This window comes from Branchiostoma lanceolatum, chromosome 17 (genome assembly GCF_035083965.1).
Source record: "Branchiostoma lanceolatum isolate klBraLanc5 chromosome 17, klBraLanc5.hap2, whole genome shotgun sequence".
Classification (NCBI taxonomy): Eukaryota; Metazoa; Chordata; class Leptocardii; order Amphioxiformes; family Branchiostomatidae; genus Branchiostoma; species Branchiostoma lanceolatum.
The window spans coordinates 14377002-14401063 of NC_089738.1; the positions used below are offsets into that span (position 1 = coordinate 14377002).

General features: G+C 40.4%; 1 protein-coding gene across 2 annotated transcripts in view; it reads right to left on the bottom strand.

Annotated features, from left to right (window-relative positions):
• Nucleotides 1-21982, bottom strand: part of LOC136422618 (uncharacterized) — a 35684-nt gene extending 13702 nt beyond the window's left edge. For both annotated transcript variants that reach the window (XM_066410433.1, XM_066410432.1), the window contains exons 1-4: nucleotides 21338-21982; nucleotides 9377-9527; nucleotides 3273-3372; nucleotides 812-931 (exon numbers count right to left, since the gene is read on the bottom strand). In XM_066410433.1, the coding sequence (XP_066266530.1) occupies nucleotides 812-931; nucleotides 3273-3372; nucleotides 9377-9527; nucleotides 21338-21731 (765 nt within the window). In that variant the 5' untranslated portion in view covers nucleotides 21732-21982. The remainder of the gene's footprint in view (nucleotides 1-811; nucleotides 932-3272; nucleotides 3373-9376; nucleotides 9528-21337) is intronic.
• Between the last annotated feature and the right edge of the window lie 2080 nt (nucleotides 21983-24062).

Here is a 24062-nt window from a genome sequence, read left to right on the forward strand (position 1 = left end):
AAAGGAAACTGGATTAATGACATTAGTGTAAGAACTGGTCTAAAGCCAGATTAAGGGGTTCTTTCACCACATGAAATTATAGATTATCAGAGAATATAATACACCGTGTTATATTGAATACTTTTCATGTCATAAACACCCAAGAAAAGACACATTTCTATGCACAACAACAAGTTAGGGTACATTTAAGAACAAAATATGCTGCCTGATGCCAGAAGTTCTGTTCATCTTCTTAAAAAAAGATCATAACAAAAAGGCACAATTTTTATCCAGGATGTTAACATAAAACAAGAATGTATCATTCAAATAGTCAAAATATTTGAGCACTGACAAACAGGACATGCCACTGTGTTAATGTGTAGAGTGTTTCAGGTAATACCCAACATGGCCCCTGAGAAAGGTTCACCTCCAACGAGGGTACTGTCTTTGGTTGTGTTTGTGTGTTTGCACCTAAAATAGCTCAAGATCCTTTTGATGGATTTGTATGAATTTTGATATGTGGGTAACTTATTGAGGTCCCAAAGAAATGTGGCAATTTTGGCCCCCTAACAGTATTTTCAGGTACTGCAGCATTACGAAAATGCTTGTTCTGTCTTCTACCCGCCTACCACCTTGTTTCAACTGCAAACTTAAAGCCTGGACCACAAACACTCCTTTTCTGCCTACACACAAAATTAAATCACTGCAAACTGAACGGTAAAGTGTATCTTCTTTCTAGCTGTGACAAAGACTAAATTTTCTCCCTGCTCTAACTAAATCACTGCGAACTTAAATGCATTTTATAGTTATTTTTTCTTTAGCTGTGACATACTTGGAGGGTATGACTCCCAGAATCCTCTATTCCTCCCTGGTGGAGGACTGTGATTGGACACAGCTGTTTGTCACATGACCGCCAGGTGTCCCAGCTGGGCAGGTGGTCCTCGCTCAGCACCTGGGTTGACAACAAGGGACAGAGAGGTCAAGATTACATTCTATAAAATATTTCTACTACAATAATTATTGTCATATTGAGGTAACCTGAGTTAGCGCCAAATGGCAGCCGCTCTGTAGACCCTGGCGACCCCGCCAACTGTAAGCTCCTCCGAATTCAGCCCCTGGCTGCGAGGAGAGAGTAGTCGCCCTACCCAAAACTAATGACAGATATCAAATGTATAATATAATATATCTAATAATATATATAAGTGTTAACAGTAACTCCGCTTAGTAAAACTTTGCATTTGGGGGGATAAAATCATCCTACAGAGGAGACAAAAAATCTCAAACTGTCATGATCATGGACAGGTATTATCTGTGAGTGTGACTGTCACACCCCGTTCCAGATTAATTGCCTTGGAATTTAAAGAAAAAGGAAAAAGGAGACAGAGTCCCTACCTACTGACCCTAATTTTTTCATGACTGAACTCGGAACAAAACATTGCTTTTCTTAGGCCACATCACTGAGCCTTCCATACACAGCTGCAGGAAATGCAAGAGACAGGAGATAGTCTATTAATAGCTCAGCAAAGAGCTCTGCGGCCGAGGGTAAGACGAGCTGGAGGTGTTTTACATACAGATTGAACAGTCCGTCAACACTCATTCAGTAGTATAACTTTGACAAAGTGTCATTCCTATCTCTCACATACAAGTCACAAGCTTTCCATCCGAGCTTTCTATCTTAGGGTGACCCGGTGTGCTTGGCTAAAAACATGCAAGCCATAGCAAAGCCGCATTGCACTACTAGCTTACAAAAAAGCGTCATGCTTCGTCCTCAGTCTGAGATCGTCCGCTTGATATCTTGCAATAACATAATTCAACCAGGGTACATAATTCCGTCACCCTGAAAAGATTCGTCCAAACAGATCTCAAACCCAACGTCCCCCTGGCCAGTTATAATGCACTCCTGCATATGCTAAACTGTGCATACCAAATTGCTTTTTATCAGGTTTTGCTCGACGGGATTCTCCTACAGTCACTTTTGGCTGAGGTCTGCCTCTTGATTGATTCTCCCATAATCTAAATGCCAAACGCTGCCCATAGAGAATAGCACTCTCTGACCTTTGTAAGATTTCCTTTATAATGCAGCCTTACTCAGATGACCTTGCACACTTATAATGAGTTCAGGGCGCACCGCTATGTGTTTCAATGGAATCCTGGGGTGAATCATCAATAAATTTTTCAAGTAAGTGTTCTTACATCTTTTTCTAAAGACTGTGTTCAGCAGTCGTGAAAGGCTACACTTTCATAATGGTATACATCTATGCAAGATATAATAAATTCCTTCATGTTGTTCAAGCATTGTCTAGCTTAATAAACTACTGCTATGTTTATTCTTATTCACTTATAATTACGTATTCTTACTTAACACATTCATGTATATGGTGACCAGCCCCTCCAGCTCTGTTCTACCACTTGCTACATTACCGTGGGTTGTATGTAATTGAACACCACACGGCATCTGCTACATTACCAGTAACCATGGTGACAGCCGTCTAGTCCAGGTCATTGACCTTATTTGTTTGGAATGGAAGAAGAAGAAGAAGAAGAATCAAAGCTAAAACAATATTTCCCTTCCCTGAAGGTAAAACTCAATTACCTCATAGCTAATGCAATAGGCTTATTGGTATTCTGCCAACAACCTCAAAAAATCAATTTGTCTCTTGCATATGAAAAACGTATTGCATAGAAGGATGGGCGAAAACCAACATACTGAGCCAGACATATTGATATAAAAAGCTGACAAGCCACCAAGTTTACATGGGCTCAAAAAGAAATTTATCAAATTTTTGTGACTACGTTGGATCCAGGTCTTTGACAATTTTTCTGGAATTTCTGAGTTTTCCCTTTTTTCCTCAAACCTTATTTAGATTCACCTCACAATATACGGCGCCCTAGCAGAGCGCCGTAGTCCATCTCGATGTGCCCAATTAGACATGAGAGAGCCTTGTAATTGTGAAGGATGGTCAGTGCCTAAGGCTCTATCTGTACTGGCATGGTTCCAGTATACGTAAGACTATGGCCTTATAAATGTAGGGATGCACGCTGAGAGGTCATCAAAGAAGATTTGACCAAGACCTTCCCTGGCCTACAGTTCTTGCATAGTAAGTACATGTAAATGTAGGTACCTGGTGATTCAGAATACACTGTATATCATTTTGAGAGATTTTGAATCTTAAGACAGAAAGCTCTCTCACTCACTCAATATCCGAAGGCACACACTGATATAATCATAGTATAATATGAGTCTGAGCCTGATGTAAAACCATAATCTTGTAAAGATGAAATGTGAAATGTACCTTTCTTGTGAAGGAAATGCAGCCCGGGGGTCCGTCGGGGTCTTCAGCCAATCTTTCAAAGTAGTGCAGGATACAGCGCAGTTTAGCAGTCTGTGTTTCCCTGGACAGAAGGCACAACAACATTAGCACACCTCAAATTCAATACATGTACTTAAAGGAAAACATCATTGGTAAATGTATTCTATCACTAGATACAGTCAAACCTGTACATATACAACTTATAACTAGTTACTACTAGTGACCATCTCTGCATAAGGACCACCTCAGGCCACTGAATATTTACAATCAAACCAGTACAAGTGACCACCTCCACATAACGACCGCCTGGCCAATGACTTCGGGGTACCCAAAAACTGATGCAAGTGTGCGAATAAAAAATGTTATGCAAAAAAAGATAAAAAGGTTGCCTTCAGGAAGTGGTCAGGAAAGTTGAAGAGTTGACTGCACACACAGAACATGGCAATTACCAAACAATAGATTCTTTTAGCACAAATCTTTCACATCTTCTTCTTTGATTTTGGACTTAGTATCCCTTTTTCAAGGTGTACTTTGCACTTTACAACACATATTTGCTCATTTTGCAGCTTCTTTGTATGATTAACAGTCTGGTCTCAAATTTATGGATGAAAATTGATGCGTGCGCAGATGTCATAAATATAATCAAGGCAGAGTGACCTTAATCAAAAAAGCTGTTACACAACAGGCCTCTGAGCAAACCATGTATCTCTCTTAGACCATCTCCATGTTGAAGTACAGCCTCCATCGCCTCCTTTTAGGAGCGCTGGCCTTTTTTGTGTGTGTGTTGGGGAGTTGGCACTGATTCAGGTTTTCAACATGGGTAAGGTTCTCTCATGCCTGGGGAAAATCGATACGCGCCTACTTTAAGCAAGCGTGTGCCATATTCCTCCCGACAGCTATCCTGCCGCGCGAGGCGTAATTTGTCTGGGTACGGCTGACCTAGTTAACCAATGAATGGTCCTCAGGTGGAGACTGCACATCTTTTAATAAACGTCTGTCAAAGAGGAACCTTTAGGATTTCCTCCCGCAGATTTTTTCACATAGGGGAACTCAACGTCAGAAGAATGCCTTTTTCAGTGAGGCATAGCGAGCTATTTTACAATGTAATTCCCCATTAATCATAGTCGGCCCCCTCTAATTCAACGTTAAGCATAGAAGGTAAATTATTCATGAAATGTAATCGCTTTTATTTTATGTAGCACGTTATTTGTTATCCAGATCTTATTGTTAAGCATAATATTGACAAATTATTTGTATCGCATAGTCAACCACAAGATTGCCCAAAAGTCAGAATGTATGGTTGTGTCAATGTTGCCTTACCTAGAATTATCTTACCAATTCAGATACCCAAATATTAGAATAGTTGGACTTTATGCATGCATAATATGAAGAGGAATGTACATAACTTTACTTTTAAGCAATGATTGCAGACCCTCCTAAATTTGCTGTTAATTGATATATCAAGTGTTGCAGTCTCTCCTAAATTTCCTGTCGAGACCCTCAGACCCCCAACCCCCATCCATACCCTCAAGCAGGTGTTTCTGGAGTGTAGTACCCCTTTAATCTGATTGATGCATACATTTAGATATAATACAAATCTGTCTTTCAATCTTCAAAATGCAGTTGTAAGATTTGGCAGTGGTTACAGATTACAAATTCAGGCTGCGTAAATAATTTCTCCAGCATTGGTCTCTGCACATAATTTTGCTGCGTGGGATGGAAAAAAACTTTGCTGTCTCCCGATGGCCAAAAATTGAAATCTTTCTAGCGCCGCAAAACCTCTACAAGAGTAATTGTTGATCTTCCGTCGTCCTGTTGCCGAGGGCCGTAACAGTATCCATCGGCCAGGCAACCAGAAGAAGGCATTTGAAATTTTCCCCTAAAATGGGGGAAAAATTGACAATGTGTGACCAAAGTTTGCTTAGAATTTCCCAGAAGAGCAATTGCCCATGGACTTCCATAGACATCAAACTGAAAGGACAGACACAAATTTAGAGGTAAGATAGAGCCAGGCATTTAGGCCATCTTGGCTTCAATCATTGCAGCCAAAGATAGTAGCCAAATCTGGAAAAGAACCATTATCTCCGTGGCTATCGAGGTACATTCAACGCCATCCTGAAAGTCCCAAACTCCATCAGGCTTTTACATGGTAACTTTCTGTGTCTTTCATCTTTTGAGTCTTTTCAATTATACATCAACGCCAGCTTCTTTGAGCATTCAGCCCTAGCTGACATGTGCTTTTATCAGCCATGTGGCAAATGGATCCTGTATTTAGAGGGCCAAAAATCTATGCGTTGGCGCCTTTGTGTCCAGACATATTCCATGTGTCAAAGCTGGCACTAAATAAAACCTGAACGATGCAAACGTCTGCCATTAGGTGCAGATGCAGCCTAATGTTGAAGTTATATATCCCTGCATTACGATGTAAATGACTCCTTTAGAATTGTACTTTGGTCACACATTGATACTTTTTGCCGCAGGGACATTCTGTAAAAATAAAAGTAACACATTATATGTCATGATCATACTAAATGTACAATGTAGCTCTACCCAATGGCATCCTTTTTATTGAAATTGCCATTTTCCTTAAAAATACATGACAGAGCCAATGTTTAACACAATTTATGGGAAGAAATATCAAAGACAAAGAACAATGCATTGAGGTTGCAGTTCGAAAATCATGTCGAGCCATACATGTACCTCCATGAAATATTTGAGATTTTCTTATGTCTTGCTTAGCTTTAGTTCATTAATTATGCAAATAAGGTTTTGATCAACATTACCAACATGCGTCCATTGAACACTTCCTGTCACTCTTGGTCAACCTGACTAGCATATGGAAAATATCTAACTGTGAAAACACCTGTCAGAAAAACATTCAATCAATAACAATACATCCCTGCGAAATAGTAGCCTCTTCCATTAACCCCATGACCTGGAATGTCTGTCAGCTGCCAGCCAAGGTTGATAAATGACTAGTAATTCTACCTCTCTGAACTCTACTTCCTGTCACTACCACAAGTCTGACCTTTTGCCCTTCACTTCATGTCACTCTGTGGTGAGACATGCCCATGTATATGCGTAAAAATTTGGAAATAACTGCTGGAAACACAAACAGACTCCCGACAACAATATCTCCACTTGCAATTTGAAAGTTCATCATTCTGTGTTCGTAGAAGTCATTCTAACTCAAAGTTGAACTGCAAGTGCCAACACAAAAATTTACTGGAGTCAAAAATTTCGGCAAGTCCAATTTTTGTGTCAACTTGGCAATTGCAGTTCAACTTTGATTCAGAACAATAACTGTACACGGACGTGACGTTACCCATCTTAGTATTCTTACCATTTGGCCGGCTATAGCCTGCATCAGGAATAACACATTGTACTTGTAGAAACAGACAGAAAGCATATTAACAAGTATTCTGTAGTCTCCTGTCTGAGTCCTGATGAATGCTTCTATTTTCCTGTTCACCCTATCTGTCCCTGCAGTCTTTCTGCGTGCCTCATCAAGGTCATGTCTTGGGATTCCAGATTCCATCAGGCCGGTAACATGTTGCCGTGCCATCCATATCCATAAACCAGCCTCTACATCATCCCAAGGCCGCGCATGCATGTGGGATTTGCCATGACTGAATCGGAGCTGGCAGGCAGACAATGCCCAGGGGAAATGTCTCCATCTTCACATTCAGTGTGTATGAAGCGATGTCAGTGCTAAAGCGGGTATCTCTCTGGACTCTGCCACATTGCGAAGATACGTCCGAAAAGTGATGCAAACTGGCTGCAATTTGTCGCCTAAAATTATTGAAAATTTCTAGAAAATTTCAAACTATTTTCAATCGGCAAAATGACGCAAATAGGTACAAAGCGTCGCAAAACAGCACAATCACTTTAAATCACTCTTTTTGACGAATTCTAATCACTGTACATTGCTTTTAAATTCACTGTGATTTCCAACAAAGTTATCCTGTATCTGATTTGGAGCCGACACTGCGAATATTGTGACAATCCGGGCATGGCCATTTTGTTTGTAGAAGTCAGAGATACATATTTTACCTGTGTATCGCACGTCAGTGTGACGGCAATAGGGAAAAGATTCAAAACGTTGGCAGGGTGCGAAATACTTTTTTGAGCCAGGTTGCACGGTGTGCAACCTGGGTAGAAAGCTAGGTTGCCCGTCAGAATTTCAGGTTGCCCCACCTAAAATTCACTGATTTCTTGAAATTATATTTTGTAAGTACATAGTATTACATGGCCTTTAACAATATAACTGGTGCTTAAATGTGTTTTTGTTTCAAAATAAAATTCAATGATATACAATGTAAATAAAACACCACAACCCACAACAAACAAACTTATACAATTCATGTGTAACACGGCTATTTTTTTTAGTACAAATAAATCCTTTTTTCAACCCCCATAGACTTTTTTGCTTTTTCTGCTCTAGGAAGAGTTACACTGCAATAGTTACACTGCAATAGGACTTGTACCTGTACATTATTCTCATCCCTCACATAAAAGTTGCTACTGGGCATATTTTCAAAATCTAATAAAAGTACCCCCGGAATAAAATTACCTATATTTTTTATTGAAAAATTCACAGGTGAGTTATTAATGATATACATGTATGATAATCATAAGATAAATACAATAGTCTATGTCATTGTCCAGTTTTTATCTCACTGTCACAACATTTTAACAACTTTGTTTATTCTATGATCATTGTTGCCAAGTAAAGATTTTTAAAATCCCAGCTTATTATTAGTAAAGTGGCTCCATCTCCACTTCTGCAATTTTTAATTTTGCCCCCAAAAAAGCACTAGCAACATTTCGCCCATAGAAATACACAGCAACTCAAACACTGCCCTCTACCAGTTGTTGCTGGTACTGCAGATTACACGTCATTACTCTCGCGCAATCACGCGATATCCAGCGAGAGTCGATGAATTCAACATGGCGGCCAAGAGCCGAGCGCTAAGCCGCGCTCTCTTTCCGACGAATTTTGCGTTTCAGGCACAATAAAACAGGTTGACTATGGATGCAAACGAGTGAAAAAGTATCGGTAACTTTATTAACTTGTTTAGTTGGGGGTCAATTTATATGTTTGGTTTGAAAATAATATTTTACGAGACTGAGAGCGAGTGTGTGTGCACACCACACGGGTGTGTGAGCTTCCTTGGTCCAATTATTTTCTACTTCGTCAAGTAATTGCCGCAACATTGATTTCTCCGGCCAAAAATTCAGGTAGCGCACCGCGCAACCTGGGTTAAGAGATAAGTTGCGCCAACCGAAATATTGTTGCGCTGCGCAAGTGCGCAACCGGGTATTTCGCACCCTGCGTTGGCACAATTTATTTGACACTAAGTGTGATTTGGCTCAGTCCAGTGGGATACCCACCTAATGCTCCATAGATCCATGATGCTAGTCAAAACAACATCATGATTCTTCATTAATGGGGGCAATCGGGATAGAAAATTGACAAATAAAGTTGCGCCGATTCAGCAGAAAAATACATTTTCCAGTGTGAATGATTGGAATGCCCTCAGCACTGAAAAACAAGCTATATCTGTCCTCTGGTCTCCAGAGAATATCATCCATTACTCATCATGTTGGTGTGCTCTGATGTTCCATCTCAGGATTTATGAGTTATAGCTAAAAGGCATCATTCTTATCTCCCAAGTACTTACATGTCAGAGTGCTGCAGGCAATGGGATCCTTCATGAAGCCTCCTACAGTGTCCCACCATAAAATAGATGGCTACATACATGTACTAGAGATGTTTTCCAGTATGCAGTAACAGTGCCATACTACGAAAATCATTTATAAAACTGGTCCAAAATACCAGAATATTAATGTATCGGTTACTATACTTGACTCAAGTATACAACTTTTTGACTGATTTGTCCTAAAATGTGACGAAAACAAAGACGCAAAGACAAAAACATTGTATGGTCATTGAAATTTTTGATTTGAGATCCTTTCAAAAGCCCAGGATCTCTGCATAAGATGCATACATCAACCAGAGAGAAAATTTGGAGTGTGGGAACATGTAAGAAAGACATAAATTAAAGAACAAAAAAAATTAATACCTTCTTCCGCCCACATGGATGACGTTGAAGAAGTTGGTAAAGTTGATTTGGTTCAGCGCGGCGCTCCTCCCGCGTCCCTTGGGGAACGTACACAGGAACGCGTGAGCGACAACCGACGCGACGAACCTGCGCTGTAGAACCACCAGTCCACCTGTAGAGTGCGAAGATGCAAGTCGGCTCTTTTCATCACTATCAGTATACACCAAAATGCATATTTTCTCTTTCACATGAAAGTATAATGAAATAAATACCACTATGCACAGTCAAATTCCTTCCTTTATATGTCTGTCAAGGATATCAATTTAATAACAGTTACTAATTATCATATATACCTTTTGATATCCTTATGGGAAAGTAAAAGGTTCGGTTGGAAGGCCTCCTATACTTCAATGTTAAATATACCCCAAAGTCAAGTTCTTAACAAGTCCCAAGCCACCTTGTCCCAAATTGAGGTCATTGACCTACATTTGTAGGGAAGACCAGCTACATAATGTACTATGTCACACTACTTTCAGGAAGGGGGGGTCAGCCTGTAGTGCTGCGCCAATACCTGAAAATGCCCAAATCACCATGTTTTTTTCTATCTGGACCTTAATAACTACCCTCATAAAGCAATTCATACAGGTTCATCAAATGAATCTTGAGTTATAGGTGCGAATACACATACACAACTAAAAACAATACCTCCGTTGGAGGTAACCCTCCTTCCCGGAGGTTTAAAAAACATGATTTGTTAACCTTGAAGTCAGTAGCAGGTGGCTTATCACTCAAATCTGTGCGCTGTTGCTTTAACAGTTACAGAGCTTGGCATGTACATTAACCATGCTGCTCACAAGGTCAGTAAAGGCACTCAAAGTGTTTTACAACACAGGGATTATATATAAGCAGGCCCACAGTGCATTAGTGGATTAAGACACAGATATACAACTGTTAAAGCTCCATACTGGTATATACGTGAAACAAGTAAGACGCAAACATAGCATTCCGGTCACTCCTCTGACTGCTTCTCCACCGAAATGTCTGCCTCCCCTCTCCCCAAAAAATCACCAGTAATTGCAAAACACTAGGTAGTCCGTACAATTTTGCACAGTGAATCTGCAACAGCTGCAAGATGTCCAAAGGAATATTGAGTCAAGTCGAAAGTGAAGTTACTGTCACAGTAAAGCTTTTCTGCTTTTGGCAATGACGCCACACTAGCTTCCTTTGAACTGAGAGCCAAAATGTCTTAAATCTAATACACACACCCTTTTAGTGAGACTCAGGCTAAACAGTTCCATTAGGCCTGGGGCAGAAAACTAGAATTGGTTTAATTCCTTGATACCCTCTTACTGTTTTAATGAGGGACTGAATGCTCAATTCAACACTGTGTATCAAAGAAACAAGAATTACAAGTGTACTAGTGTGCATTTTTATGTACTTGTTAAAGCACTCATTCTGTATCATTTCTATCATTGATACAATCAATACTGTTATTGATTATTGAATATCTATCAATTGACTGACTTTGGAAGACTTCGCTCAGGGCTCGATATACATTTTGTACAAGGAATAAGTTTACAACAAAATCAGTATGTTTTAGGATAGAAAAAGAGGCATTGTATGATTTAAGTACCCAGTTACCCTAATTTTTTAGAAGTCTATAAGCTATGGCATACATTTACTCAGTTTGCAGCTTCTTTGTATGTTTTTGGTATGGCTGAAAACTTATTTTTGAAAATAGACAAAAATTGATGTGTGCACAAATGTCATCCAAAAGCATATAAAACAAGTCAGCGAGGTCTAATCAAGTAAATCATAATTTAAGTGCACCCTGGGTCACATTGTCCTTGTTGTAATTTTGATGTTGTATGGAACTCAATAAAAAGAAAGACACACAAAGCTTATGTATTGATTCTGTCATGACCTCAGGTCATCTGTATTCTCAGGTAATGGCAGCAGAAATCCTTTGACTCTGAGCCAGCAATGATCAGTGGCTGCTACAAAACATTATGCATTCAAAATCCATATCTGTAGGCGATGAAAGTAGTTATGGACATGCCATGGGTAATGCAAAACCTGCTGGGGTTTCTTTCTATTTCCTTTGGATAACCATATATTATCAGATAATTTGATTTGGAACATACATGTACTTGCATGTCTTGCTGGTGCTGATTCTGGTTAATATTTTCATCCATTTCAAAAGCGGATACTTTAAGCCAGAAGCTAAGTTCTTTCTTCTTGTTTCAGAAAGACTAGTTCCCACAAGTGAAAGGAGTCCCAAAACAGATGCAGCGCTTCCCTTCAAGTTCATATGCCAACTCAGTACTTTATCTCTGTCCTTTTAACTAGAAACTCTGACTCACTGATGAAATGAAGATGTCAGTAGAGAGATAATGAAAGATCTACCGCAGATCTAGAGAAGCCATCCCACAGCATTGTCCAATGTCAAAGGTTTCTCAGATCAGTCAGATGCTGTTGATGTCCTGGCAAGATCAATGATTACTAATTTAAAAGCTAGTAGTATGATGACATCATTGCCCTCGCCAATAAGGTAACGTTATGTTTTCATAGGATATTTGGAGTTTCTTTTAACACAACCAGGTAATCTCACCTGCTGACGTTTCGGTGTCTGTCAGACACCTTCTTCAGAGCTTCTGACTGGAGTACTGCTTCTCACCGCTATAATAGCCGATGTAGGTGGCTCTTTTTATTTTTATTTTCGGAAGTTATGTTTTCAGTTAGCATTCGTATATGTGTGTGTGTCTGCTGCCTGCCTGTAGACAAGATAACTCGAGGATGCCAAGATGGATTGTTTTCATTTGGTATGTGGGTAGGTCTTCATGAGACCTCAAAATGATTGGATTTTGGTGGCACTGCAGTGGAACTTCCGGTTTGACATCCCACATTCTGGACAAGCTATGATTTTTAGTTGGTAGATAGTTCTTGTGGTCTGGAAGAATTGATATAAGTTTGGGCCGCCTAGCAGCTTTCTTTGGAACGGCAGGGGACTTTTTGCAAATACAGTGAGACTGAAATTTGTACCAGACAACAACACAAGCTTTTTAAATAAAGAATGGTTTTTATTGGTCTTTATTGGTCAGTTGGTCACATAATACACAACCTTTACCTATACATGTACATATACATATCTTATCCACACTTGCATCTCGTGACTGCAGGCAATGATTCCTTTGGAAACGCTGTTTTTTCTGGAACGAGAATGTTTTTTGAAAGGAGGCCAGAATCAATGTGTCCATAATGAGACCTGGTTTGTATGGAGTAATGGTGCGTGCGCCCGGAGCAAGCCGTGCAGAATATTCTTCAATGTCAAGGGCGTCAGACCAGGAAGGATATAGCGCTGTGCAGCATATGAAAGCTACAGAGTTAAGATACTGGTACCCTAGTCTCCAAGCAGAGGTTTCGATCGGGGGGAATAGTAGTAGCCAGGATTTTTACACTGCCCTCTCTCCATGAGTGTAAAAATCCTGACCACTACTACCCCCCCCCCGCCCGATCAGAACCTCTGCTTGAAGAATACATTCTTTATACTGCAATACTTCTTTACCGTATACTGTAAATCTTCAAATGTTCACTGTTTTATTTATCATTATTTGCAGTTACTTCTTACCTGAAAATCACTGTGAATGTGCTTTTCGTATTTCCACTCTACTACAGAGTCGCCATGAATGTAAAACACCTCAAAAACCTCTTTTCTCTGTCTACCACAAAATCAAGTCCCTGCAAAAATAAAGGTATTTACGGTAGCTAAATTAAATCACATTGAGTTGACTAGGCTTCAATAAAGCATGCATGTCAAGGAGATCTCCATTGAACAAGATGTTGGTCTGAGCATCGCTCGTATCAACATTGTGCACTCCACACATGGGTTGTCCTATAACATTACTTCCAATATGGTCGCAGAACACAGTATTAATGGGCGACCCCCGTGGACAATAGTAGTTCGGGTACGAAGTAGTGCGTCGCATTGCTTGAAAAGGCCGTAGTTTTTTTTCTGTGCACGTTAGCGAGGCTGAAACTGTGGTGAATGGCAGAGGAATACGTCGGTTTTGAGACAGTACGAGTTTGATTACGATGTTTGTTCGGTCGGGTTGGATTCGCGCCTGGATATTGTTACCGCCCGACTACTGTAAGTCGCCTGCAGTACGGTGACCTCCGCTGGGGTCATATCAAAGTGGCTTTAAAAAGAGAACGAGCCAGCAAATTTAATCTCATGTTGCAGATATTTTGTAGATTGAACCTTGAAGTCAAGCATATCAAAATCTGGTACCCTAATTTTGCACCTTTCTATAAATTTTCAGGCGTCGAAGCTTCTCACCTTGGGATCCTTAACTATATAAATCCCTATAGGAGAAATACTGTGGTCTGCAACCATATGAGCACCCTTTAGCCCACCCAGGCCACTCTACTCCATAACAATTACACTTCAGTTGAAGTTGAACTATAGCACTCAGGATTCAAAGGTTTGAGAGAACAGAATCAGTGGACTATGTCATGAGGATTATGCAATTTACAGGGCAAGAAATGCTTTTTTCGGTAACAATACTTATTGCGCAATGTTCCAGTTAATCAAACGTCATACAAAAAGATGATGCTAATTCGTTGCATTTTTGGCAAAAATCAACAGACACAAATCTGGCAAAAGAATAAACCATTATTTCTTTCTGCTAAATGTTGATACTAGTATAGATTGCTTTAAAATTAAAGTAAAGTAAAGTCACTTGTACAAGTTATATTTTCTCTCTAGTCCTGCTGAGGCTGATAAAAAAAAAATTGCAATTTGAAAATAAAACGTTGTGCTGTACAAGTCTGCATATTTGGAATTTATATATAATATATGTATAATAAAAACATTTTGAAACATCTGTCATGTGTAATATCAATTTATGAAGCGCTTGCGGCTTCCTACATCATCTTGCATCCTACTAAATCTCCCAACCCATTACTGGCTCATATGTACATGTAGTCCAGGTAATGGCCTCACACACATGCGGACCTGAGTCTCCAAATGTTCAACCCCTCTGGCCGGAACTATCCGATATAATGGTATTCATGTGACATCTGCTCTTTGCCATCAATTATTGAATCACTGATACCATTTGGATGTTGCATATCAGACAAGGAGACCAAAAAAAAGCAAGAAATCGAAGGTCTCATACCTCTGTGAAATATTAAGAGTTTCTGTGAATTCTTCAATCTTATTACCCTAGCCCAGATAGCCATAACAGATGTAAGCGAGCCCAGCTATCTCCCACCCATATCACTCTACATAACGTACAATGTACAATGTCACATAATGGTGGTTCGCTGAGCAGCAGTCCATGGATGATGCCACACTACTTTCAGGAATGGGGTGTTGGCTTGTAATACTGCAATACCTGAAAATACTGCTAGGGGGCCAAAATTGCCATGTTTCTCATACAATTTGTTAAAAGGATCTGGACTTCCAGGTGCAAAATGCAAACACAACCAAAAATAGTACCCCTGTCGGAGGTGAACCTCCTTCTCAGAGGTAAACTCTTTCACATATACATGTACAGTTGAACTTGAACTGCAGTCCATTTCATATACATTTACAGCGAGGATTTCTAAATGAAAATAATTTTTCCTGAGGGTAGCAACTATCTTAAACTCATCAGGATGTTGCAGATAAAAACTGTGGTCTTTGACCCTAGAAAATCGATCTGGCATTATAATCTCATCCCATTGCACCTTCATGGCAATCTACCGCACACATTGGATTAAACTTTAACAGCTACTACATGGTGTCACATGTATGCAACTCACAGTGTGACTACATGATTGTATAACCTTGGGTTAGACTCCATTCTGAATGAAAACGTTTCACCATTTTTTTCTAAATCATAAGTTTTTAAGTGCTGCAGGCTCATTCTCATCAAATTTAGATTGGTTGCCGTCACATAATAGTTTATACCTTAGAATTTCCAATGGATTTAACATTTAAAAAACTCTTAAGTCTTATCTATCATCTATCATGACAACATTATCCAGGCAAACTAAAAAGATATATATTTATATAATGTATCATAAAAACTTTCTCCAGGATAATTCTAAGCTTTGTTGTAATAGTTGTTGTAATGAATAATGATGACTTGACTATCCTCATGCTTTATTCTTCTTCCTAACTATTTGCTGCACACTTCTACACAAGCAACGTCCACCTTCCTACAAGTACAACTTTGCTCCTAACCACTTTCCGACCAAGGTTGGCGCAGGGTTGGGAGTAGCCTGGAATCCATCCTATAGCTATTCTAGCTCCAGTTTGCTCCTCTGAAATTCTGATCACATCGAAGCAGAATATAACTTTCTTGACTTTGATTTTTCAATAATTGTAGTCGGCTGCTGTAGACGACTTTGAAAGATTAGTAGGCAACCTTGCCGACCAACTCCCAACTCCAGATGACCTTGCTCACCACTAACTCCCAACCATGGTCTGGAGAAGGTTGGGAGGCCATGGGTAGCTATATGTGACAGGGGCTTTAAACGTGACCTTTATTTTACCACATAGGTTAAAGGTCAACAGGTATGTAATTTGTGCTGTAGTCACCTTTTTGGACAGATAGTTCTTGCATGTAGCTGGAAATATCTTACTTCTCAGTAAACAATGCAGTCTCACTCTGCGCCTTAAATATATTTGAATAAGTCTGGGAAACTTGACTCTCTGTCAGAAATTGCAGTCTAACTAAAGATTACACTCGCTTGAAAGCTCTTTTGTGAGGTAGTGACTTGTACATAAATCAGCTTGATGGCATAATGTACTTTTTGTTTGAACGCTGGCTGGCCTGGCACTTGACGTATGGGAAAACGGTCCCACCCATGTTTGCCCCGACCTCCCTTCATTTAAAGCCACGATCAACAAGTTCTTTGGACGGAGGCGTCGTATTACCCTGTATTAACAGGTGAAGAATAGGTTGCGTTCTTCGGGTTTCCCATTCATTCTTCCTTTAGGAAGTGTGTGTTTCAAGTGTTTACCACGCAGACTGGTCCTCTGTTCATAAACATTTCTCAACAGAACAAGATATTTTTTGTGCAATTTTTTCTTTATCTTACGTTATACTTGGGATAAGACATAGTCCTCTACATCTACAGAATATACATCTCAGCAGCAATCCACACATTAATTTTCTTTTACAGATCTGATACCTCTCTTTTCCTCTTATCGCATATATGTCAGTCAGCACCCAACAACCTTGATACTACAGTACATAATTGATATCTAGATCTGTAACGATAATCACAATCCTACCCAGTTCCCTTAGACCTAATAGAGATTGTCTAAATGTAGTATCAGTAACCTGACTACATTTGTTTATCACGCTTCTAACAGCCTTTCCTCAAGTCAGCAGGAGGCCTAGTATAATTAAAACCTCCGACAGTGAGAGATCGTGAAACGAGGGCTAAAGCATCAGTAATGCACACTTCAGATACATCATGTACACAATGTACTATCCATGCAGGCAAGGCTCGAAATTAAGTTTTGGGAATCCGTGCACTTACACTTTGGGGACACAAACATGTACACAGCAGTTGGGTACACAGCATAAAAGTTAAGTTTAAGCTGAATCTTGAGTCTGAAATTCAACAACTTCCTTCAAAATTTGAAACATTGATAAGAAAAAAGGTCATAGTATTTTTCATACACTTAAATGTCAAGAATAATTGCTGTATACTAGTGCACACTTCGAACATTTATGTGCGAGACCGTCACCCTACACAAATATCTTGGTGCATGCACAGTCAAAAATCAGGTGCACAGTTGCAATTTGTAGTCTGGGTGCCATCCCCGTAGAAACCGCTGGCTTAATCTTTTCGCTTGCTAAATGTGGTTAGCAAACAAAACGATTGAGCCAGTGGTTACTGTAAATGCATTTAAGTTCGCATGGTTTTTATTTCGCGCTAAGGCAAAAATGGAGTGTTCGCGGTGGTTTTATAATTTAAGTTTGCGGCAGTACTATAGTCATGTACTGCTACAGTATTGACAAAAATGTTTGCGGTGGTTTTAATTTAAGTTCGCGGTGAAAGGGTTGCCACGAAAACAGCGAACATAAAACCACCGCAAACATTTCTGCATTTCCAGTACTACAGAGGATGGCACCCAGCTGCAGGCTAGCAATTTTGGGTGCATAATTATACGTACGCATCTATGGACAGTAATTTCAACCCTCCCAAGACCTCGTGTTCAACTCAAGACATTATTGAGGAGGCCTCAATAAAACCATTTTCAAATTCGATGTGGCAGTCTTAATGTAGCAGGCGAAATCATGACATTTGACATTACATAAGAGTTCCTACAATTCCTTCTGGACATGAAATATGTCCTCGGGGATTTGTTTCACCCATTAAAAGGATTGGGAGGCATGTCTTCTAAAGCCTCCCTTTCAAATGATAGATGCTTTTCCACTGTAATATTTTGTGGAAACCCCGTAGGTTCAGTATTCACAATAAAATTAATCAGTTTAAACAGAGAATTGTATACAGACCCATAGGATATATGTTCCCCATTGTCTGTCTATCCTTTTACATGTTACATTTACAGGAACTTTCAATGAACTTTCTATATGACATGTTTAGCTACGGCCGCGTGGCGCGTTGGATACACCCGATCCCTCGATCTCGGAAGTTAAGCAACGCGCGGTCCGGACAGTGCTTGGATGGGAGACCAACCAAGGACGTCCGGATTGCTGTAGCCTCACGAAGCTTTCCACGAAATCGTCTTCCGGGAGGGACGTAAAACGGGGGTCCCGTGCTCGAGGAGGTGCCTCGAACACGTTAAACAGCCTCATTACCCTACACATTGGGTACCTGCCTGTGTCACTGGCTGCAAATACACCTGATATTATGTTTGCCAAAAATGTGTATTGAAGTATCTTCAAACCTTTTATCTATGGAAATGTTTTGACTGAACAGTTTTCTATAGGGCATTTGAATACTCAGCCAATCTCATATTGATTTTAATATCCAAATGTTGTTTACAAAACATTTCTAATCTATCTGACATTAACATTGAGAATGTTTGTAACATTGTTGTACTACAAATGTATTTATACATCAATTTTTCAATGTCATAGTTCCGGTTGCTTTAGTAAGATTACTAAGAACAATCAACTGTGCGTAAATGAATGAAAGTACAGTTAAGCAAACAATTTGTGCTATTAATATGATTTATTGATCCAATGCCCAGGCAAGGTTCTAGTAAAGTAAACAATAAAATGAGGTTTTTAGCAGTCTAGTCATGTAGCCAGTATAGTATGCAGAAACTGCGCTTTAAACTGGTGGGCTTAAATTGTGCCATGGAGCAAGGACATTATATAGGTCCTTGCATATGCATAGAGCTACTAATATATGCTACTTGTCTTGAAACTGGATTTACATTAATTTTGCAGAGCTTCTTTTTACATTGCATGTACCTTGAAATTTACATTTTTACCTCCATTTACCTCAATGAAAAATACAGGTATTGTTTTTGGTATGTCCATACGTATGTGTGTCTGTGTGTGTGTCCGTGTGTGTTTGTGTTAGCAGATAAAAGAAGGCTCCTAAATTTGCAGTTGAGCGTTGCCAGGAATAGGATCCCCCATGGAGACCCTCTTACAGTAACCAAGGAGTCTTTACTCCTTACAAAATTCACCCAAGCCCCTATCCCTGTGGCAAAAAAGATCTGTCCCTTAGAAAAATTCTTTTGCTGTTGATTTATGCAAAGCCCGGTGCGAATTTCATTCTTCTCACTCTGCCATTGTTTAGAAAATTGACAACCAGTAAAACATGTATCTAAATATAGCTCCCAGTAAATGATGCATAACCAAGGAACATTTATATATTGTGTTGACCCTTAAGAATTCTCCTGGGACAGTTTTGTCTTATACTATATAGTAGGGGTGGATACCGGTTCGGCTCGATCAGGTTCGAGTCCAGGTTCAGGTCCAGAGGTTTAGGTTCAGGTCCGGACCTGAACCTAAACCTGATCCTGCCTAGTTGATATCTTAGTGTACTTAGGTAATATCAAACCAATAACTGGTTATGTATTTGAACGTTCAGGGTGCAAAATACTTTTTTGAGCCAGGTTGCCAAGTAATAGTCCTATTAATCAAAACTAACATCCTGGAATATAATTTCAAAAAAATTCATGCAAAATTATAGTCAGTAGTAAGCAAAAAAGCTCAGTAGTACAAAACACAAAAGCAGTATAGTATATCAAACAACTTTTTAAAAAGATTGAAGAAGTAATTCAGTTATAATGATAGTAGAGTTTGTAATGTAACAACAACAATAAAGGAAATTACTTAAGTTTGCCCCTACAGATAAACTATGACCAAAAAAACCTCCTTGCTATGACTGAAACATAGTGTTAGAATCATTATCAACCTATCATGAACCCGCAGTGTGACTAAGGGTCGCTAGAGGGCGGTAGTGTCACGACCATATTCCATATATGGAACATGCAAATGAGCTTGCATGCTCCTCTATGGCAGCCATCTTTTGTTTTGCTGAGGGGTTGTTTTCGTCTTTTCCGGTTCAAATTCCACGATCTATGGAGGGTTTTGGGTGGTTCAAAACGAACAGGTGTTGATTTCTTTGTTTCAAGTGAACATTTATCAAATTTTATGAGAGTGACAGTGTTTTTTTTTTTAGTTTCCAGTAAGTTTATGGGGATACATGATGCCGATTCGGCACCAACCTCGTGGCTGTGTGGTAACTTTTATGTGTTTTTTTTTCGTAGCACACTTCAGTATCGACATAAAACTGAACAAACAGCTATAGAAAGAGATGAATATGGACTTATTTTTGGCTAATCTAGTTTGATTCAAGGTTATTTTTCCCCTTCTGTGGCCAGAGTACTAAGGAGATGTCTAAATATTCTAATATTTCTACTTTGTTCCAACTTCCGGGTTCAAAAAACCGGTTCACGACTTTCGGTTTTTTTGACCCGGTTCTTGTATGTTTTTCCGGTCCAAACCGGTCCAGTCGAACCGATATCCACCCCTACTATATAGGTTATAGGGCCTGGTGCATGAGCATGCAGAAATAGAATTGGACAGGAACAGTTTCAGAATTTAGATGGAATTTTTATCCTCAAAGCATTCACATGGTTAAAGCTTTAGGAGGATCTTTGGTGTTTCTGCAAAAGCACTTAGTGACGGATATGAACAGGAAAGACAACAAATAACCAACTCAACAAACCGTTTTCAGCTAGCTTAGTCTTAATGTTGTTATTTTAGGCTACTCCAGCAACAAAGAGAAAGATTTGGGGTATGACGTCAACTGTAAATTAACATTAGTCGGGCATGACGAGCTGTTATTTTAACGTCACAGACAGGTAAAACAGGTGGTCTTTGTTTAGTTGTTCCACAAAACCGGTCAACCGCCTTTTGGCATTACACACAAGTTTTTATAGAAAAGCACAGTAGGTAAGGTACAGTAAGTATAAGATGCGTAAGACCATACTGTAAGATTTGATCTAGTCACACTGGGATGGACCCCTAGTCTTTTCGATAAGTGTGGCAGGTTCTTTAACTCTAGGTGTTACTCTCCTCAAACACAGGACCTCCAGCTTTACGTCCTGTCCGAGAGGACGTCCCTAACTGAAGCTAGGTACTCATTTTCACCTGAGTAGAGTGAGGAAATACGTGCCTTTCCCAAGGGCACAACATTGGGACCTGTCAAGGATTCGAACTCTGTACCTCCGGGTTCTGAGTCAACAACCCTAACCACAAGGCTACCATACAAATAAATAAACATGGAGCATATAATAAACAAATGACATGGCAATCAGAATTTCCTGTGGCTTGCAAAAAAAATGTAAATGTCTTATGTAGCCTTTCACAAATATACAATCAGTTGAACGTAATAAATGTCAATGAAATATTATATATCATTATGCAATGCAGCGCGGATTTGTTGCTAACATGTTACTAGCTTTGTTGCCCTCCCCCCACCAAACCTTACCTCGCTGTCTTTGGCTAACGTTAAGCCCATCTGCTGGTTTCAAAGTCTCCAGTTCCAAAGCCCTATCTGCTATACACGGCAAGGTCTTTCCGAAAAAGTCCCGTCTCTCTCGCTCGTCAAGGACGTTTTGTAGGAACCATGCCAGTCCCGATACGTGACTGTCTCGCTCCCTCTTCGGGGGCTTCCTCCCCCTCGCCCGGCGAGAGTGTTTACCCCTCTTCGGTACCTTCTGGCGGGAGTGGGCAACCTCGTAAACGTGATCTAGCGCCGAGACTAGATCATCGGACGTCTTTACCGTCTTCAGACCCTGCAGAAGCAGCTTGAGGTCACTCCAGGTGGGTAGATCGCAGGGAAAGATGACTTGTTGTCCGCTGTCTTCTTGTCCTTCAGCCATTTTGTTTGGAGACCGTTCGTTTCTATGTTAGCCTCAGTCAGCTGGGGCTTCGAGCTTCGCCCTGCGTGTGCTGCCAGGAATGTCGATCAAAATCTCCCTCCTAAACTAAGAAAACAGCGTTTTTACGATTACAAGAAATGATGAAACGACGATTACAAGAAATGATGAAACGACTCGCCATCTAATATTCCCGCACGGCAGGTTTGTTTGGACCGGGGTTTGCGGAAGTGGTAGTTGGTCGCGCATGCGAAGTGTCGGGCTTCTTCCGGAGGGAGGTGTTCGGAACAGCTGAAAGTGAGAGTGAGATGGGGCGATGTCGGCAGGTGGTTCTGTTTGCACTTTCGCTGCTCGTCTGACAGTAATCTGGATTAGTTGATATCATTGGTCAGAACAAGAGTAATCATAAAGCAAATGAGTTGATTCTGTGGCCTCTTAAACAGGTTTCTATGACATGCAAAGCTTTTTTGATGCCGTGAAAATAAGGAGGTTCTATCTTTGATGGTCGTGAAAATAAGGAGGTTCTATCTTTGATGCGAAGAAGTGTACAAAAAGCGTATAAAAACAGAAGAAGCGTACCACTAAAAAAGACAGTGTCCGTGACAAGAAAAGAAAGAAACATTGGACGAAGAAAAGGGAAGAAACGCATTACGAAAAAAGAGTTACCTCATAGTGGATATATCAAACGAGAGGGAAACTATGGTAGAAAACAAAATACGCACGTCAGCTGGAAGATAACAGAACCGGAAAAACATGCGCATACCTTTTGCCGGGCTTAAGAGAAAAGCCTCAAAATACTAGGTACCACAATTTTGCGTCAGGCCGCGCAAAAACAACTATTACGTAAAGCATGTCCCGCCCCCACGTTTCCCTTTGGGATCAGATAGCCGGGAGCTTTGCGTCAAGTTTCGCCCCCGCCTTTCCTTACGCTTATCTAGATAATGTCCGGGAGCCACATAACGAGCCCGATCCACCCCCTCCTATCTTCGCGAGTGCTACGGTAAAGTACAACAGTAGAGTCCAGGGTCATTTAGCCAAACGGGCTTGATTGATTGTATCGGTGCCCCCAGCGCGCATCGATTTTCGTCCGTTTGCCCCCCCCCCCCCCCCAAAGTTTGTGATCATGCTGTAAACCGTACAAAGAAGCTGCAAAATGACTGATGGAATGAGCAAACACTAAGTATTTCAAGGTCTCATGGAGACCTACCCACATACCAAATATCAAGTCCGAATCCTTCCAGGCCTTCTTCCAGGCTAGTCCCCACACACATACATTGTACACACACTACAAACGCCACCGAAAACATAACCTTCTTGACGAAGATGATTACCCAATTTTCATGCGAGAGGACATTCGAGCGTCTCTCCAGACGTGTACATCTCCATCATGGTGAGAAATATGTCTCCATCGGGACGAGGTGGTCGCCCGTTAGCAGTGAATGATCACTTACTGCCACCGCTAACGGGACTTGTAGTCGTGTAATCCGACTGGCCCGTTTTCCTTTAAGTTCAACTTGGGCAGCTAGATCCTTCTTTCCGGTGTCTGCCTGGAGATTATTGATTTATGCCACAGCATGCAAGCAAATTGCATTGATGAAATCCACAAAATGAATTTATTTCCCCTCCGGAACGGTCAACATGGGATGGATGCACCCACCACGACAAGAAAATTGAAAATGGGAAAATACGTCTAACTGTTCTATCGCTAAATCATCAGGGTCCCAGATGCCGTGACACTGTCATGACGCTTGAGTGTATAGTTATTGTGATACTAGGCTACCACACTAGTGTCACTTTTTAAAGACTCTATCCGTTACGTCTTGAGTCCCCGAGGAATATATATATAATTTGAATGACTGATTTGCATTCTCTCGGGTCCCTACCTAACAACACCCCTATCACATATTGGCGACCATGGCGTCCCAACCTTCTGCAGACCATGGTTGTGATTTGGTCGTGAGCATGTGTGTGTGTGTGTGTGTGTGTGTGTGTGTGTGTGTGTGTGTGTGTGTGTGTGTGTGTGTGTGTGTGTGTGTGTGTGTGTGTGTGTGTGTGTGTGTGTGTAGTACATGTGTGGACGACCAGCATAGCTCAAGAAGGCCTTGATGGATTGTATTGATTTTTGGTATGTCACTATGTGGGTAGGTCTTGATGAGACCTCCAAATTATTAGATTTTGGCCCCCTAGCGACTTTCTAAGGCTGCAGCGGAACCACCTGTTTTGATATCTTGTGTTCTGGACATATGGTCGTGATTCATTTTTTTAAAATCAAAACGAACACAACATTATTTCTGATATTTTGAAAATGCGATTCAAAAACGACACATGGAACAG